This window comes from Oncorhynchus nerka, linkage group LG14 (genome assembly GCF_034236695.1).
Source record: "Oncorhynchus nerka isolate Pitt River linkage group LG14, Oner_Uvic_2.0, whole genome shotgun sequence".
Classification (NCBI taxonomy): Eukaryota; Metazoa; Chordata; class Actinopteri; order Salmoniformes; family Salmonidae; genus Oncorhynchus; species Oncorhynchus nerka.
The window spans coordinates 28452529-28471850 of record NC_088409.1 but is presented as its reverse complement, the minus strand read 5'-3'; the positions used below and the strand labels follow the sequence as shown (position 1 = coordinate 28471850).

Genomic DNA, 19322 nt, shown 5'->3' with positions numbered 1-19322 from the left:
GAGCTTCCCCACAGAAAGGTTAGGAGAATCTGAAAAGCTACCATACTAAAGGTTTGTTTTGTTTCCTCTGTCAAATTACCACATTTCCTGTCTTTTTCTCTGCACTTTGAAAACATATACAGTCCTAGTGATCTGATTGGTTACTAATAATATAATTTAAAGTCCCTTTAATGGTGTCATATGTGTTTAGACACAGACCATTTATGTTGACGATAAAACAAGGCGTTGTTTGGCTCCACTGTTAAAGCATTTACTTGTTTCCAGTATCTGTTTACCACCGTTGCTTGTTGTTACATGTGAAGATTCCCTGAATATGTCGTATTTTGGCTGTACCAAAATATGCATAGTAGGGCAGAGACTGGTCGGTGTTTGACTTGGATGATACTGTATGACGCTGTAGTCAGTGTGTATGCATGTGTTGTAGCTAGCTTATTATTTTCTTGCACTCTTTATTCAAAGGCAGTCACCCCACGAGACCCAAGACTCCTTTTAAAAGGCAGCTTTGACTGTTTGTATATACTGCTTATGACGATGGTTAACAACACAATCTTGGATTGTGGAAAATAGGAATGTGTGATGTCAAAATGCTATGCATTAAAAACCAATGAAACCTTAAGCTTATGGACATTGCTTCTTTGTTTGCAACTTCCAACCACTGAAGTGTGTCTGCATGATGGCTCTGCAAATACTTTTTTTTAACCAAGATAATAAAATAATTGACCTTTAGCTGTAGCTTGTCAAAACATCTAGTGTGTGTTCCAGTGTGTGTGTGTGTGTGTGTGTGATTGATTAATGTACTCTAACTAATGGGTGCAGCAAGAGTACACATGGAACACAACAATGGAGCGATGTGTTGGATTGCGATGACCAAACAGTTTTATACGTGCATGTGATGTTGTGAGCACATCCAAGATACCGTGTACCTGTATGAATTGAGTTATGTCTGAGCAGAGAACCACAAGAGAGCTGTCTAGTGACAAACAGTACCGTGATGAGATGTTGGACTCACTAATTCGTTTGGTTATTTGGATTTGTCAGTTGTCATGAAGTATTTGTTTATCAGTTCCACCTAACAGCTTCAAACATGCCTGAAGTGTAAATATCTGTTTTTAAGTCGGTCTTGAGGTTTTGTCGATGTGGGTGTGAATGATCCAGCCAATCCAGCGTAGTGGTGTGGAGCCCAATTTCATGACTGATTAATGGAATCCAGCAAGTACCAAACCGTTATGCTGTGTAAGAAAGTGTATTTCCTGTAATTGTCAATGTAAGATTTGACTGCAAATAGAACTTCTCTAACCCTTTCACACAAAGTCATTTTAGTTTGCTCGAATCGCTTGAATGATGATCTGGGCAGCATATTTGTCACGACCATGTGGAGAGACAGACCAAAGCGCAACGTGATATCGGTTCAACATCTTTTTTTATTATAGGAGAACCGAAAAAAAGAAAAAAAAAGAACACACGACACGTGACACTCATGCAGTGCTCACAGGGAACTACACAAAAACAAGATCCCACAAAACACAGTGGGGAAATGGCTGCCTAAATATTGGGAACCATACCAGGCCAAGATAGAAATAAACACTAGATCACCCACCCTAGTCACACCCCGACCTAACCAAAATAGAGAATAAAAAGGCTCTCTATGGTGAGGGTGTGACAATATTGATCTATCAGATCAATGACGCTTTATTTTCCTCATTATTTTGCTAGAGGAACATTTGATCATTGTCTTAATGTTTGCCAAGGAGACACAATCACAGTGTCTAGCTGAATGTTTCAAGCGGCCTTCAAGTCTTCAGGTAAACATTCTATTTAATGAACGTTATTTGTTAGTTTGCTCTCAAAGAAGGTATATTTATTGAACATAATGCAGAAGAGTGTTTTGCCATAGTGTCTATCACAGATCAGTATCATAAAGGGCCCTCATCTACCTGTCAGGCTGACTTCACTCATCAGTAACACTATGAGGTGTTGTTTTGGCAAATGTCCACTCTTTCCAAAACTCTTGGTGTATATAACACAAAAAGCCACAAGGCAGGTGTTGGTTTAGAAAGGGGGACAAGTCTCATACAACATGGCCCATTTAATCTCAGACTGAGACACACATCCATATGAAGGGGTGAAGTAACTGCAGAGTTTAGTTGTTCATTCAGCAGAAGCTGCAGAGGTTATATTGCACATTCACAAGGATGGTGTGGCCAATGAGATTAAAGATGCTAATGCTGTTCTGTGTATTGGCATTCACTGGGCAAGGTAAAGTATTGAACATTCTGTTTCATTTAATGAAGGGAGCACTAAAATAACACATCCTACATCTGAATGAATGAAATATTCTTATTAAATACTTTTTTCTTTACATAGTTGAATGTACTGACAACAAAATCACTCAAAAATTATCAATATCTCACCTTTCCTTCCAGTTCTCTGCTGCCAGTGACTGGAACGAATTGCAAAAATTGCTGAAGTTGGAGACTTTTATTTCCCTTTATTTCCCTTTATTTCCCTCACCAACTTTAAACATCAACTATCGGAGCAGCTAACCAATCACTGCAGCTGTACATAGTCCATCTGTACATAGCCCACCCAATCTACCTACCTCATCCCATACTGTTTTTATTTTATTTACTTTTCTGCTCTTTTGCATACCAGTATCTCTACTTGCACATCATCATCTGCTCATTTATCACTCCAGTGTTAATCTGCTAAATTGTAACTATTCGCTCCTATGGCCTATTTATTGCCTACCACCTCATGCCTTTTGCACAGACTGCATATATACTTTCTTTTATCTACTGTGTCATTGACATGTTTGTGTTATTGGCTTGTTTATTGTTCACACTGCTTTGCTTTATCTAGTCCAGGTCGCAGTTGCAAATGAGAACTTGTTCTCAACTAGCCTACCTGGTTAAATAAAGGTAAAATATAAAACAGATCTGAATAAGGGTACCAAAAAATATCTCTGCAGCATTGAAGGTCCCCAAGAACACAGAGGCCTCCATCATTCTTAAATTGAAGAAGTTTGAAACCACCAAGACTGTTCCAAGAGCTGGCCGCCCAGCCAAACTAAGCAATCGGGTGGAGAAGGGCCATGGTCAGGGAAGTGACCAAGAACACGATGGTCACTCTGACAGAGCTCCAGAGTTCCTCTGAGGAGATAGGAGAACCTTCCAGAAGGACAACCATCTCTGCAGCACTCCACCAATCAGGCCTTTATGGTAGAGTGGCTGGACGGATGCCACTCCCCCGTAAAAGGAACATGACAGCCTGCTAGGAGTTAGCCAAAAGGCACCTAAAGAACTCTCAGACCATGAGAAACAAGGTTATCTGCTGTGATGAAACCAAGATTTAATTATTTGGCCTGATTGCCAAGTGTCACATCTGGAGGAAATCTGACACAATCCCTACAGTGAAGTATGGTGGTGGTAGCATCATGCTTTGCGGATGTTTTTCAGCAGCAGGGACTGGAAGAATAGTCAGGATCAAGGGAAAGATGAACGGAGAAAGGTACAGAGAGATCCTTGATGAATACCTGTCCCAGAGTGCTCAGGACCTTAGATTGGGGTGAAGGTTTACCTTTCAACAGGACAATGACCCTCCACACAGCTAAGATAATGCTGAAGTGGCTTCGGGACAAGTTTCTGAATGTCCTCGAGTGGCCCAGCCAGAGCCTGGACTTGAACCCGATCGAACATCTCTGGAGACCTGAAAATAGCTGTGCAGGGACGCTCCCCATCCAACCTGACAGCGCTTGAGAGGATCTGCAAAGAAGAATGGGAGAATCTCCCCAAATACAGGTTTGCCAAGCTTGTAGTGTCATACCCATGAAGACTCGAGGCTGTAATCGCTGCCAAAGGTGCTTCAACAAATTACTGAGTAAAGGGTCTGAATGATATGTCAGTTTTTATTTCTAATACATTTGCAAAAAAAATGTTTTTTTAATGGATTTGTCATTGTGGGGTATTTTGTGTAGATTGATGAGGGAATTTAATAAATATATATATTTTAGAATAAGGCTGTAATGTAATAAAATGTGGAAAAGGTCAAGGGGTCTGAATACTGTCCTAGTGCACTATACATATCCATTCTGATCAACCTCTCTCTCTCATCCTCTCTACCAAGGGATTCCTGAAACTGATGTACAACGTTCAGGTGTCAGTGCCACTACAGTGTAGGACCCAGGGAGAGTTGGAGACCAGATCAACCCCCCCAGACACCATGACAGACTGTGTGACTGTAAAGGTGAGTGATTAGGAACTCAGTGCTATTTGTCCAGTAAGTGGATACAATCCTAGCCTGCTTGTCAGTCTGTTTCTGACAGCCCATGATAGTAATGTTTTTGGATGTCAAATAGTTGGCAGAAACTGAATGGCACTCAAACTAATACAGCAGTTTACTTTGTGACCTTTAATAACTACTTTATAAACATTGTAACAATGTTTTGTAATCTCATATTGCTTGCTCAAGATCCATTACTTTTTTTGAAAATAAAAATGTATTATATATTTATACTCTTTTGTAATACATTTTTTTTATGTGTATGTGGAGTGATTTCAAATGTATTATTTTAGCATTTTATCATTAGATTTCATATTTTATTTTGCGTGTATTGTGTCACTCCAAGTCCCTCTGTTGCTACTTCATTAAATCCACATTTCTTTACAGCGATTTTGCCGATAAAGAAATCACCCAAGATTGCACCATTCAGTAGGACAGGTGTGAGAAGACAACACTTTATTTAAGCCAATAATTAATGAAGAGGAAATATAAACATAAGACAACAGCACAAGCCTGCTTCTCCTCCGAGAATTTACAAGCTTATGCAAAAACAAGGCATATTTTACATAAACACCAGTTAACTGTACTATCAATTGAAATGTTTTACCTTTAAGGTATTTACAAGTTAATTAAACCTGAATTTGTACTTAAATAACAAAGTTTACATACATGATCAAATACAGAACACAGAAAGGGACTCAGTGAATGGACTCCAGGGCAACAGTCACAGTCACAAGGGCAGTGAATATCTAAGAACATTTAATTACAATCAGAAATAGGCAGCACAACTGAGCAGCGAATCTTTGCGCCTTCAATTAACTTGTTGAAGACCAGTTTTCAAGACTTTAGTTTTAAAAAAGAAAATATCAGTTTATAGAGATGATTGACATAAAACACATTGTAGAGGTGGGTTCTATTCTAAGGGGATAGGCCCCTCTCATCTGACCTCTTGTTGACTCTCCTCACATTCTAAAAGCATTGGAAAAGAGCTAAGGAGCTAAGCACGCTAAACCCAGCCCTATGGTGGTGAGATGAGGCAATTACAATATTGACAATACTACTTATTTCTATCCAGCCCTTTTCCAGATCAGCAAGGGATAGTCAGTGAGGGTAGAGGGAAGGGAGTGATTGGCTCCCAGCCAGCAGACAGACATGCAGTGTGCTTACTGTGGTGGTCTCAGTGGTTGATCAGAGGCAGAGAGAGAGGGCTAGCAGGGCCGTCAGCATCAGACCAACTCTGGACTGGAATGGAGGGGCAGGTGAGTGGCCTGAGAGAGAAAGAAGAATAGGAGAGGAGGGGAGGCAGGGGAGAACAAATAGAATAAGTGAGTGAGGACATTCAAAAATATCTTCTTGATTCCTGCCTGTACCTCCCAGTTCAGACAATGTCTGTATTGCATTTCCATAATGCATGAAAATGATCCTTGCATAAACACCTACGCAAACTAGAACCAAATTAAATTCAACATAATAAAAACAACTTTGTGACATTTAATTACTCATTATATCCCACCTAGGTCGTACTACAACAACGCACCCACTTACCAGTGACATCCAGACTAATGGTCTTGGACATTGAGATGTTAGTTAGAGAGTTATTGGCCACACAGGTGTAAATCCCTGCATTTTTCAAGGAGACGCCTACGGCCATCAAAGGACCAGTCGCGGGCAGTGATTGGTTGTTGTAATTTTGTGTGCCCTATGGGTGTAACAGTGTAACTTTAGACCGTCCCCTCGCCCATACCCGGGCGCGAACCAGGGACCCTCTGCACACATCAACAACAGTCACCCTCGAAGTATCGTTACCCATCGCTTTACAAAAGCCGTGGCCCTTGCAGAGCAAGGGGAACCACTACTTCAAGGTCTCAGAGCAAGTGACATCACCGATTGAAACGCTATTTAGCGCGCACCACCGCTGACTAGCTAGCCGTTTCACATCCGTTACATGGGCAAAAAAAAGAGTTTGCCATAGGCAACGTTGTTGCCAGTGATTTTTATTTATTTTATTTTACCTTTATTTAACCAGGTAGGCAAGTTGAGAACGAGTTCTCATTTACAATTGCGACCTGGCCAAGATAAAGCAAAGCAGTTCGACAGATACAACGACACAGAGTTACACATGGAGTAAAACAAACATACAGTCAATAATACAGTATAAACAAGTCTATATACAATGTGAGCAAATGAGGTGAGAAGGGAGGTAAAGGCAAAAAAGGCCATGGTGGCAAAGTAAATACAATATAGCAAGTAAAACACTGGAATGGTAGTTTTGCAATGGAAGAATGTGCAAAGTAGAAATAAAAATAATGGGGTGCAAAGGAGCAAAATAAATAAATTAATTAAATACAGTTGGGAAATAGGTAGTTGTTTGGGCTAAATTATAGGTGGGCTATGTACAGGTGCAGTAATCTGTGAGCTGCTCTGACAGTTGGTGCTTAAAGCTAGTGAGGGAGATAAGTGTTTCCAGTATCAGAGATTTTTGTAGTTTGTTCCAGTCATTGGCAGTAGAGAACTGGAAGGAGAGGCGGCCAAAGAAAGAATTGGTTTTGGGGGTGACTAGAGAGATATACCTGCTGGAGCGTGTGCTACAAGTGGGAGATGCTATGGTGACCAGCGAGCTGAGATAAGGGGGGACTTTACCTAGCAGGGTCTTGTAGATGACATGGAGCCAGTGGGTTTGGCGACGAGTATGAAGCGAGGGCCAGCCAACGAGAGCGTACAGGTCGCAATGGTGGGTAGTATATGGGGCTTTGGTGACAAAACGGATTGCACTGTGATAGACTGCATCCAATTTGTTGAGTAGGGTATTGGAGGCTATTTTGTAAATGACATCGCCAAAGTCGAGGATTGGTAGGATGGTCAATTTTACAAGGGTATGTTTGGCAGCATGAGTGAAGGATGCTTTGTTGCGAAATAGGAAGCAAATTCTAGATTTACAGTGCCTTGCGAAAGTATTCGGCCCCCTTGAACTTTGCGACCTTTTGCCACATTTCAGGCTTCAAACATAAAGATATAAAACTGTATTTTTTTGTGAAGAATCAACAACAAGTGGGACACAATCATGAAGTGGAACGACATTTATTGGATATTTCAAACTTTTTTAACAAATCAAAAACTGAAAAATTGGGCGTGCAAAATTATTCAGCCCCTTTACTTTCAGTGCAGCAAATCTCTCAGTGAGGATCTCTGAATGATCCAATGTTGACCTAAATGACTAATGATGATAAATACAATCCACCTGTGTGTAATCAAGTCTCCGTATAAATGCACCTGCACTGTGATAGTCTCAGAGGTCCGTTAAAAGCGCAGAGAGCATCATGAAGAACAAGGAACACACCAGGCAGGTCCGGGATACTGTTGTGAAGAAGTTTAAAGCCGGATTTGGATACAAAAAGATTTCCCAAGCTTTAAACATCTCAAGGAGCACTGTGCAAGCGATAATATTGAAATGGAAGGAGTATCAGACCACTGCAAATCTACCAAGACCTGGCCGTCCCTCTAAACTTTCAGCTCATACAAGGAGAAGACTGATCAGAGATGCAGCCAAGAGGCCCATGATCACTCTGGATGAACTGCAGAGATCTACAGCTGAGGTGGGAGACTCTGTCCATAGGACAACAATCAGTCGTATATTGCACAAATCTGGCCTTTATGGAAGAGTGGCAAGAAGAAAGCCATTTCTTAAAGATATCCATAAAAAGTGTTGTTTAAAGTTTGCCACAAGCCACCTGGGAGACACACCAAACATGTGGAAGAAGGTGCTCTGGTCAGATGAAACCAAAATTGAACTTTTTGGCAACAATGCAAAACGTTATGTTTGGCGTAAAAGCAACACAGCTCATCACCCTGAACACACCATCCCCACTGTCAAACATGGTGGTGGCAGCATCATGGTTTGGGCCTGCTTTTCTTCAGCAGGGACAGGGAATATGGTTAAAATTGATGGGAAGATGGATGGAGCCATATACAGGACCATTCTGGAAGAAAACCTGATGGAGTCTGCAAAAGACCTGAGACTGGGACAGAGATTTGTCTTCCAACAAGACAATGATCCAAAACATAAAGCAAAATCTACAATGGAATGGTTCAAAAATAAACATATCCAGGTGTTAGAATGGCCAAGTCAAAGTCCAGACCTGAATCCAATCGAGAATCTGTGGAAAGAACTGAAAACTGCTGTTCACAAATGCTCTCCATCCAACCTCACTGAGCTCGAGCTGTTTTGCAAGGAGGAATGGGAAAACATTTCAGTCTCTCGATGTGCAAAACTGATAGAGACATACCCCAAGCGACTTACAGCTGTAATCGCAGCAAAAGGTGGCACTACAAAGTATTAACGTAAGGGGGCTGAATAATATTGCACGCCCAATTTTTCAGTTTTTGATTTGTTAAAAAACTTTGAAATATCCAATAAATGTCGTTCCACTTCATGATTGTGTCCCACTTGTTGTTGATTCTTCACAGAAAAATACAGTTTTATATCTTTATGTTTGAAGCCTGAAATGTGGCAAAAGGTCGCAAAGTTCAAGGGGGCCAAATACTTTCGCAAGGCACTGTAACTTTGGATTGGAGATGTTTGATATGGGTCTAGAAGGAGCGTTTACAGTCTAACCAGACACCTAAGTATTTGTAGTTGTCCACGTATTCTAAGTCAGAGCCATCCAGTAGTGATGTTGGACAGGCGGGTAGGTGCAGGTAGCGATCGGTTGAAGAGCATGCATTTAGTTTTACTTGTATTTAAGAGCAATTGGAGGCCACGGAAGGAGAGTTGTATGGCATTGAAGCTTGCCTGGAGGGTTGTTAACACAGTGTCCAAAGAAGGGCCGGAAGTATACAAAATGGTGTCGTCTGCGTAGAGGTGGATCAGAGACTCACCAGCAGCAAGAGCGACCTCATTGATGTATACAGAGAAGAGAGTCAGTCCAAGAATTGAACCCTGTGGCACCCCCATAGAGACTGCCAGAGGTCCGGACAGCAGACCCTCCGATTTGACACACTGAACTCTATCAGAGAAGTAGTTGGTGAACCAGGCGAGGCAATCATTTGAGAAACCAAGGCTGTCGAGTCTGCCGATGAGGATGTGGTGATTGACAGAGTCGAAAGCCTTGGCCAGATCAATGAATACGTCTGCACAGTAATGTTTCTTATCGATGGCGGTTAAGATATCGTTTAGGACCTTGAGCGTGGCTGAGGTGCACCCATGACCAGCTCTGAAACCAGATTGCATAGCAGAGAAGGTATGGTGAGATTCGAAATGGTCGGTAATCTGTTTGTTGACTTGGCTTTCGAAGACCTTAGAAAGGCATAGTAGGATAGATATAGGTCTGTAGCAGTTTGGGTCAAGAGTGTCCCCCCCTTTGAAGAGGGGGATGACCGCAGCTGCTTTCCAATCTTTGGGAATCTCAGACGACACGAAAGAGAGGTTGAACAGGCTAGTAATAGGGGTGGCAACAATTTCGGCAGATCATTTTAGATAGAAAGGGTCCAGATTGTCTAGCCCGGCTGATTTGTAGGGGTCCAGATTTTGCAGCTCTTTCAGAACATCAGCTGAATGGATTTGGGAGAAGGAGAAATGGGGAAGGCTTGGGCGAGTTGCTGTTGGGGGTGCAGTGCTGTTGACCGGGGTAGGAGTAGCCGGGTGGAAAGCATGGCCAGCCGTAGAAAAATGCTTATTGAAATTCTCAATTATGGTGGATTTATCAGTGGTGACAGTGTTTCCTATCTTCAGTGCAGTGGGCAGCTCCATTATTCTCCATGGACTTTACAGTGTCCCAGAACTTTTTTGAGTTAGTGTTGCAGGAAGCAAATTTCTGCTTGAAAAAGCTAGCCTTGGCTTTTCTAACTGCCTGTGTATAACGGTTTCTAGCTTCCCTGAACAGCTGCATATCACGGGGGCTGTTCGATGCTAATGCAGAACGCCATAGGATGTTTTTGTGTTGGTTAGTCAGGTCTGGGGAGAATCAAGGGCTATATCTGTTCCTGGTTCTACATTTCTTGAATGGGGCATGTTTATTTAAGATGGTTAGGAAGGCATTTAAAAAAAATATCCAGGCATCCTCTACTGACGGGATGAGATCAATATCCTTCCAGGACACCCCGGCCAGGTCGAATAGAAAGGCCTGCTCGCTGAAGTGTTTCAGGGAGCGTTTTACAGTGATGAGTGGGGGTCGTTTGACCGCTGACCCATTACGGATGCAGGCAATGAGGCAGTGATCACTGAGATCTTGGTTGAAGACAGCAGAGGTGTATTTAGAGGGGAAGTTGGTTAGGATGATATCTATGAGGGTGCCCGTGTTTAAGGCTTTGTGGAGGTACCTGGTAGGTTCATTGATAATTTGTGTGAGATTGAGGGCATCAAGTTTAGATTGTAGGATGGCTGGGGTGTTAAGCATGTTCCAGTTTAGGTCGCCTAGCAGCACGAGCTCTGAAAATAGATGGGGGGCAATCAGTTCACATATGGTGTCCAGAGCACAGCTGGGGGCAGAGGGTGGTCTATAGCAGGGGGCAACGGTGAGAGACTTGTTTTTAGAGAGGTGGATTTTTAAAAGTAGAAGTTCAAATTGTTTGGGTACAGACCTGGATACTAGGACAGAACTCTGCAGGCTATCTTTGCAGTAGATTGCAACACCGCCCCCTTTGGCAGTTCTATCTTGTCTGAAAATGTTGTAGTTTGGAATTAACATTTCTGAATTTTTGGTGGTCTTCCTAAGCCAGGATTCAGACACAGCTAGAACATCCGGGTTGGCAGAGTGTGCTAAAGCAGTGAATAGAACAAACTTAGGGAGGAGGCTTCTAATGTTAACATGCATGAAACCAAGGCTATTACGGTTACAGAAGTCGTCAAAAGAGAGCGCCTGGGGAATAGGAGTGGAGCTAGGCACTACAGGGCCTGGATTCACCTCTACATCGCCAGAGGAACATAGGAGGAGTAGAATAAGGGTGCGGCTAAAAGCAATAAGAATTGGTCGTCTAGAACGTCTGGAACAGAGAGTAAAAGGAGGTTTCTGGGGGCGATAAAATACCATCAAGGTATAATGTACAGACAAAGGTATGGTAGGATGTGAATACAGTGGAGGTAAACCTAGGTATTGAGTGATGAAGAGAGAGATATTGTCTCTAGAAACATCATTGAAACCAGGAGATGTCATTGCATGTGTGGGTGGTGTAACTAATAGGTTGGATAAGGTATAGTGAGCAGGACTAGAGGCTCTACAGTGAAATAAGCCAATAAACATTACCAGAACAGCAATGGACAAGACATATTGACATTAAGGAGAGGCATGCTTAGTCGAGTGATCAAAAGGGTCCAGTGAGTGGAGAGGTTGGTTGGGGGTCACGGCGATTTAGACAGCTAGCCAGGCCATCGGTAGCAAGCTAGCATAGGATGGAGGTCTGTTTGTTAGCCACCTCTTGCGTTCCGTCAGTAGATTGGTGGGGTTCCGTGTGGTAGAGGGGATTAATCCAAATCACACAACAACAACAAAAATAAAAACAATAGATATAGTTATAGAGGCCCAAGAAGAAAACATAATAATAATAATAAAAATAAATAAATTGTCCGATTGTCTATTCCGATAGCAGCCGGTAAGACAGCTAACGGTTAGCAGGCCGCAGATGGGCGTTCAGGTAACGCCGCGACGGAGGAGCCAGCCGGATCTCCTTCGGGTAGATAACGTCGGCAGTCCAGTTGTGAAGGCCCGGTGGGGCTCCGCGTAGGCAGTAAAACGGGTCCGGATAGGTGACTGCAGCCCAGGAGTGATTGATGGAACTCAGGAGTGATTGACGGAGCTGGCTAGCTCCGGAATAATTGATGTTTGCTCCGGAATCGACGAAAGCCGATAGTCACACGGATAGCAGCTAGCTAGCTGTGAGATCCGGGTATGAATGTCCAGAGAGCAGTTGAAATCCAGGGACATGGAGAGAAAACTTGGTCCGGTATGTTCCGTTCCGAGCCGCGCTGCGCCGTACAAAACTGGCGATAGATTTTCGAGCTAAAGGATAGCTGATGACCACAAACCGTAGTTAGCTGAATACTAACGATTTGCCAGTAAAGAAGCTAGCTTCTGAACTAGCTTCTGATTAGCTTCTGGATTAGCTTCTGGGCTAGCTTCTGGCTAGCTCCTGGCTAGCTTCTGGCTAGTTTCTGGCAAGCTTCTTGGAGTTTCTGGCTAGCTTCTTGGAGTTTCTGGCTAGCTTCTTGGAGGATTACAGATTTGAGGTAAATAATACTTTTTTATAAATATAAATTGGTGAGGCGGGTTGCAGGAGAGTGTTTTGAAGATGAGTTGATGGAAAATAAAAATAAAATGTACGTGAAAAAAAGTTGTAAATATATATATATACAGGACACGACAAGACGAGGACAAAAGACGTCTGAACTGCTATGCCATCTTGGTTGGTCAAATGTCTGGTGAGCACCTGCCTTACAACAGGCCTACAAGCCCTCAGTCCAGACTCTCTCAGCTTATTGCGGACAGTCTGAGCACTGATGGAGGGATTGTGCGTTCCTGGTGTAACTCGGGCAGTTGTTGTTGCCATCCTGTACCTGTCCTCCAGGTGTGATGCTCAGATGTACCGATCCTGTGCAGGTGTTGTTACACGTGGTCTACCACTGCAAGGACGATCAGCTGTCCGTCCTGTCTCCCTGTAGCTCTGTCATAGGTGTCTCACAGTACGGACATCGCAATTTATGGTTCCCCTTGCTCTGCAAGGGCCGCGGCTTTTGTGGAGCGATGGGTAATGATGCTTCGTGGGTGACTGTTGTTAATGTGTGCTGAGGGTCCCTGGTTCGAGCCCGGGTATGGGCGAGGGGACGGTCTAAAGTTATACTGTTACATTGATGCTGTTGACCCGGATCACTGGTTGCTGCGGAAAAGGAGGAGGTCAAAAGGGGGGTGAGTGTAACGGATGTGAAACAGCTAGCTTAGTTAGCGGTGGTGCGCGCTAAATAGCGTTTCAATCGGTGACGTCACTTGCTCTGAGACCTTGAAGTAGTAGTTCCCCTTGCTCTGCAAGGGCCGTGGCTTTTATGGAGGGATGGGTAACGATGCTTCATGGGTGACTGTTGTTGATGTGTGCAGAGGGTCCCTGGTTCGCGCCAGGGTATGGGCGAGGGGACGGTCTAAAGTTATACTGTTACATATATATATATAAATAGAGTGTGCGACTATTTCTTTTTATAGCTTACAGTTTATTCGCAGTTAGTCAGCACCTCTACACACAATACTTTTCTCTGGTGTGCAACATGGGCCAGCATTCCTGTGGAATGCTTTCGACACCTTGTAGACACCAAGCACCGACGAATTGAGGATGTTATGAGGGAAGGTCAATGTTAGGAAGGTGTTCCTAATATTTGGTGCACTCAGTGTATATTGAGATATTTGTATTATTATCAGAAAGTAAATTAATACAACAAAGCAAAGAATCTGTAGTTTGATTTACCAACGACAGTGAGCATCTTTGAAGCAGTGCTGTTTATGCCAGTAACGTTGTTGAAGGCCACACAGGTGTACTCCCCCTGACTGGCTAAGGTGAGTGGGCCAGTATCATACTCTGAGGCAGTTGCCACCTGGAAGCCATTGAAGAACCAGCTGAACTGGCTAAGAGGCTGAGAGGAGGCTGAGCAGTTGAAGGTCACACCGTGTCCTGTTCCTCCTAATGCTGGTCCTGTTATTATTGGCATCTCCGGTCCATCTATGATTCAAAAGACAATCAGTTAGACCAGGGGTGTCAAACTCCTTCCATGGAGTTCCAAGTGTCTGCTGGTTTTTGATTTTTCCATTCTAATAAGACCTAGACAGCCAGATTAGGGGAATTCCTAAATAATAAAAGGCATTTATACATCAAGCAAGTTCGAAGGGAGGATCAAAAAACATGAAGACACTCAACCTTCTGTGGAATGAGTTTGACACATTTGAATTAAAAACCAACACATGTTTCCCCTTGATTTTAAGTAGCAATTACTGACTCACCAACGACAGTGAGCATCTTGGAGACAGTGCTGTTTCTGCAAGTGATGTTGTTGAAGGCCACACAGGTGTATTCCCCATGACTGGCTAAAGTCAGTGGGCCAGTATCATACTTTGAGCCAGTTGCCACCTGGGAGCCATTGAAGAACCAGCTGAACTGGCTGAGAGGCTGAGAGGAAGCTGAGCAGTTGAAGGTCACGCTGTGTCCTGTTTCTCCTAATGCTGGTCCTGTTATTATTGGCATCTCCGGTCCATCTATGATTCAAAAGACAATCAGTTAGACCAGGGGTGTCAAACTCCTTCCATGGAGTTCCTAGTGTCTGCTGGTTTTTGTTTTTTCCATTCAAATAAGACCTAGGTAGCCATGTTTGGGGATTTCCTTACTAATAAAGTATGTTATTACATCAAGAATCAAGATCAAGGGAGGATTGAAAAACCAGCTGACACTCAGCCTTCTGTGGAATGAGTTTGACACATTTGAATTAAAAACCAACATTTGTAATTTGCCAAAAGGTCAAACGTCATCAACATATGTCAGATGAGAGGTGGGATACAAACCATCACGTTGGCTTTACTACAATATTAATAAATGAAGTTCTCAAAGATTCCACCTCAGGCCATGGGGTCAAAGTTGAACTTGTTAATGCCTACTCACAGTTGACAATCAGTTTGTAGTATGGGCTGGTCATGTTGCTGAAGGGGTTGGAGGCAGAACACTGATAGTCTCCATTGTCAGAATGCTGGACAGAGTTGAATGTCAGTGTATTGTTGTTCATAGAGAAGTCTGTTCTGTTGTCAGCATACAGAGGCCAGCCGTTCCTCATCCACTGAATGGAGTAAACCGTTCCAGCGGTGCCACAGGTCAGAGAGAATCTCTCGTTCAGTATTGGCTGGGCTCCAACGACTTTCACAATGGTCATGGTCACAGGTGCTGTGGAAGCATATCAAAGGGTTTTTCAGCACTTTTATCTCAACTTCCATCTTATTATACTGTAGGTTCAACAGCACGTATGTTGACTCTAAAACCAAACAAACACAAAGTAAAGACATGTTTCCCCCTTGATTTTAAGTAGCAATTACTGACTCACCAACGACAGTGAGCATCTTGGAGACAGTGCTGTTTCTGACAGTGATGTTGTTGAAGGCCACACAGTTGTACTCTCCATGACAGGCTAAGGTCAGTGGGCCCATCTCATACTCTGAGCCGGTCGCCACCTGGGAGCCATTGAAGAACCAGCTGAACTGGCTGGGAGGCTGAGAGGAAGCTGAGCACTTGAAGGTCACGATGTGTCCTGTCATTGCTATATCCGGACTAGTTATAGCAGGTCTCTCTGGTCCAACTATTAATAAACACAAGACAGTATGATTAATCTTATGGTTTGACTTTTTTGACAATGATTAGTGAGTAAGTAGCCTTCCACAATCTTTGTCTTTTGCAAGTTAGAACAGCTCATGGGAGCAGCAACCTATCTCCTGTTCTGTTGCGTGTTGCGGCTTTGATGTATAAGCACATTCCCTGGACTGGACACTAGTCTATCATAGGCCCTTACTCCCCAATCTATCTCCATAATGCTGCTTGCCAAGTAAAGACACATTGGGTCACATTTTTACAGTCGTTGGTATGACTCATCTAGGGATCAAACTCCCAACCTTATACAATAATCTCAGTATGGAAACTCTAACTACAAGGCCACTGAATTGGTTTTATCAGATAAAGATTACAAGCTCCTGTAATACTCACAGTTCACCACATGATTGTATGCTATGCTGGTCAGGTTGCTAACAGCATTAAAGGCCTCACAGAGATATTCTCCATTGTCAGAAAATTGGATTGGGTTGATAACCATTGTGTTGTTGTCCGTAGAGAAGAATGTTCTGTTATTTAGGGAGATGAGCTGGCCGTTCATCAGCCATATAATGTAGTTTACAGGTCCAGTCACCTCACACCGCAGAGTGAACGACTGATCCAGTATCGGTGGCTTCCCATCACGGTTCAACGAAACCGCTGATATCGGCTCTATGGTAAAAGAAGAGGAGGAGTCATTTGTCATACTGTACTCCACTTGATTGGTGGTAAAAAAAAAAACATTACACAGTGGGGCAAAAAAGTATTTAGTCAGCCACCAATTGTACCCATCAATAATCAAATATTCACTACCAACTATATGACATTTCGTAACGATGAATGTTGCCTCACCCACGATCTTTATCATTGTGGTCATGGAGGCGACTTGGAGTGTGACATTGTTGTGGGCTAAGCAGGCGTAACTTCCTGTTTGGTTCTCCCTGATGTTCTGCAGACTGAGCTGTGGGCTTTGCTCATTGAGGAACATCCCATTAAACCTCCACTTGTAGGACTCAGCGGGTTTGGACTGAGTGGAGCAGGACAGAGTGATGTCAGAGCCCGTCTTGTAGTCTGTATGTCCTATGGTCATCTCAGGAACTACCATCATGGTGAGGTTACTTGGGCCATCTATGGGAGGAACAAATAACAATGAAGTGTTGGGTAAACATTACCTAGAATATGTTTCTGTCCTGCTCTACTGAACACAGTCCACTAATGATCTCTCCAAATAATGATCTGGATCATGTGTACACAGAGGAATGGTTTGGGATGAAAATAGGCATATTACATCATTGCATGGAAGGCTGGCTCTCAATGATAAGGTACAATCCATGTATGTTGTGTATGATTCATGTACAGTATACTGCATACTCTGATACTCACATCTAACATTGAGGCCAATGGGCTGGCTGGTGCCGTTGCTGATTCCGTTAATGACCTCACATCTGAACGGCCCTTCATCGTATCGTGTCACACTGATTATGATGAGAGTGCTGGTCCCACCACCAAGCCGAACTCTGTCACTAGCTGTGACCTTTGAGCTGCCATTCAGCCAGCGGTAGGAGAGGGAGGTGCCAGAGGAGACAGAGCAGGTGAACATGGCAGTGTCGTTCAATTCCACTAGATCAGTGGCGTTGGCCCTTAGAGTCACGTTTGAAATGGGCTCTGTGGGTGAGAGAGTCGATGGCAGTCAAGATAAGGTGGATGTGTTTCAAGAAAGTTTTTTTTGTGTCTTACTGAATTACAACCATGTAGTTGATATTCGTTTCATATGGTAAAACTTGCTTTGGAAATCAATCTAAATATGCTATTTTGTTTACTTATCATAGAGACCAGGTCTCAGGATTGAGCCCTGTAGAGCCCTTAGTTTCTTTGAACACATTCAAAATATTATGGTTGTCTTATCTGAAATTGAAAAGAACAGTTTGCTCAAACTCTGTGATCTGTTTAATAAGGTATTACAAAGGCCAAATTCACTATAGGTTCAGAAAACATTGACATATTTAAGTGTTAGATTTGGAGGTCAGGAAAATGACTTTGCCTTTTATTATTGTGACAGAGATGAATCCCTGATAGAGAATGTATGTGCATGCATGTTTGAAGAAGGTCTGTGATTGGGTAAGTAAGTGTGCAGGTGAGCATGTTTGAAGAAGGTCTGTGATTGGGTAAGTAAGTGTGCAGGTGAGCATGTTTGAAGAAGGTCTGTGATTGGGTAAGTAAGTGTGCAGGTGAGCATGTTTGAAGAAGGTCTGTGATTGGGTAAGTAAGTGTGCAGGTGAGCATGTTTGAAGAAGGTCTGTGATTGGGTAAGTAAGTGTGCAGGTGAGCATGTTTGAAGAAGGTCTGTGATTGGGTAAGTAAGTGTGCAGGTGAGCATGTTTGAAGAAGGACTGTGATTGGGTAAGTAAGTGTGCAGGTGAGCATGTTTGAAGAAGGTCTGTGATTGGGTAAGTAAGTGTGCAGGTTAGCATGTTTGAAGAAGGTCTGTGATTGGGTAAGTAAGTGTGCAGGTGAGCATGTTTGAAGAAGGTCTGTGAATGGGTAAGTAAGTGTGCAGGTTAGCATGTGTGCGAGCAACTGACTGTGTGCGCCAGTGAGTGAGAGTTTATCACCGTAGAAAGATAAACAGACAGGCAGAGGTCAGTTCCTTACCCTGGACAGACAAGTTCACCACAGCATACAGGACTGGCTCCATTCCCTGCACGGTATATAGACCTGAGTCGTTGAGTTGGAGAGAGCTTATGGACAGCTCTGAGGAGGAACGGTTGAATGAGACTCTGCCTCGATAACTTGTACTCACACTACTGCCACCAGGATAGAAAAGTACGATGGTTGTAGTTTCATATGACCAGGTCCCTATGTTGATGGGGCTTTGAGGAACTAGGTTCAGGGTGACATTACTGCCCACAGCTAAGGGGTTCATCGAGGGAACCACCACCTGGTCAGAGACATCTAGAAGAGGATGGATTGATGAGTTTAGTTCATGTTTTCAGATATTATTAATCAGTACAGAACTCTTTAAAATTCCTTAAAATATTCTAATTGAGATGAATCAAATCTTCGGACTATGGCACTTTAACAGAAATACAAGCTTTTGTTTCAAAATTGTGCCTTCAATTTGAACCCACAATTTACAACATGACCTACTATCTATTTCTAATGTCTACTCTAGACATTGTTGTCAATGTCAGATAGAAATAGAAATCTCAACTTTTCTGAATTGATACTGTTTGACTGAAGTGCATCAACCAAACAGAGACATGAACAACCTGCTACTTATTTAACAAAGCGTTATAGCGCAAATATCTTTCCAGAATGAGCGTTTTGTCCTCTTTACCTGTAGTGAAGTTAAGCAGCACCAGGATGAGAACCCACACCAGAGGATACTCCATAGTTCTGCCTCTTATCAAACACCACGGATCAGAAATGAACGGTAAACTTTCCTATTAACCAAATTACTGTCCAGACTTCTTGGTAAATCCAAACATGTCAATACTCCACCGTCACAGTCTCCTCTCAATCAACAAATATTTATTCAGGATCATGTAATGTTGCTGGAGTCAGGTGATGCAAATGTACCTACCCACCCTACCTGTCGCCAGAACACACTCACACACACCTACCCAACTACCCACGCCCTGTTTTGCCCACGCACATTTTTCCCACTCTATTTTTTGTATTCACCTGTGTGAAAAAGTAATTGCCCCTTTAGACTTAATCATTGGCATGAA

The 19322-nt window shown here is 43.0% G+C and overlaps 1 protein-coding gene across 1 annotated transcript; it reads right to left on the bottom strand.

The window, feature by feature from the left end:
- Positions 1 to 4717: 4717 nt before the first annotated feature.
- On the bottom strand, positions 4718 to 18539 carry LOC115142118 (carcinoembryonic antigen-related cell adhesion molecule 5-like). The gene is made up of 9 exons (XM_065027184.1): positions 18244 to 18539; positions 16975 to 17256; positions 16444 to 16719; positions 15988 to 16263; positions 15335 to 15586; positions 14902 to 15177; positions 14250 to 14501; positions 13720 to 13971; positions 4718 to 5546 (listed from the first exon to the last, which is right to left on the bottom strand). The coding sequence occupies exons 1-9, from the start codon at positions 18512 to 18514 to the stop codon at positions 5467 to 5469; spliced, it is 2217 nt and encodes a 738-aa protein (XP_064883256.1). The 5' UTR covers positions 18515 to 18539; the 3' UTR covers positions 4718 to 5466.
- Positions 18540 to 19322: the final 783 nt, after the last annotated feature.

Coding starts and splice junctions, on each gene's coding strand:
- LOC115142118 (XM_065027184.1), bottom strand. CDS start 18,514: ATGAACCCCTTAGCTGTGGGCAGTAATGTCACCCTGAACCTAGTTCCT. Junction 15,587..15,987: donor ATACAATCATGTGGTGAACT/GTGAGTATTACA, acceptor GTTTATTAATAG/TTGGACCAGAGAGACCTGCT. Junction 14,502..14,901: donor CTACAAACTGATTGTCAACT/GTGAGTAGGCAT, acceptor TTTGAATCATAG/ATGGACCGGAGATGCCAATA.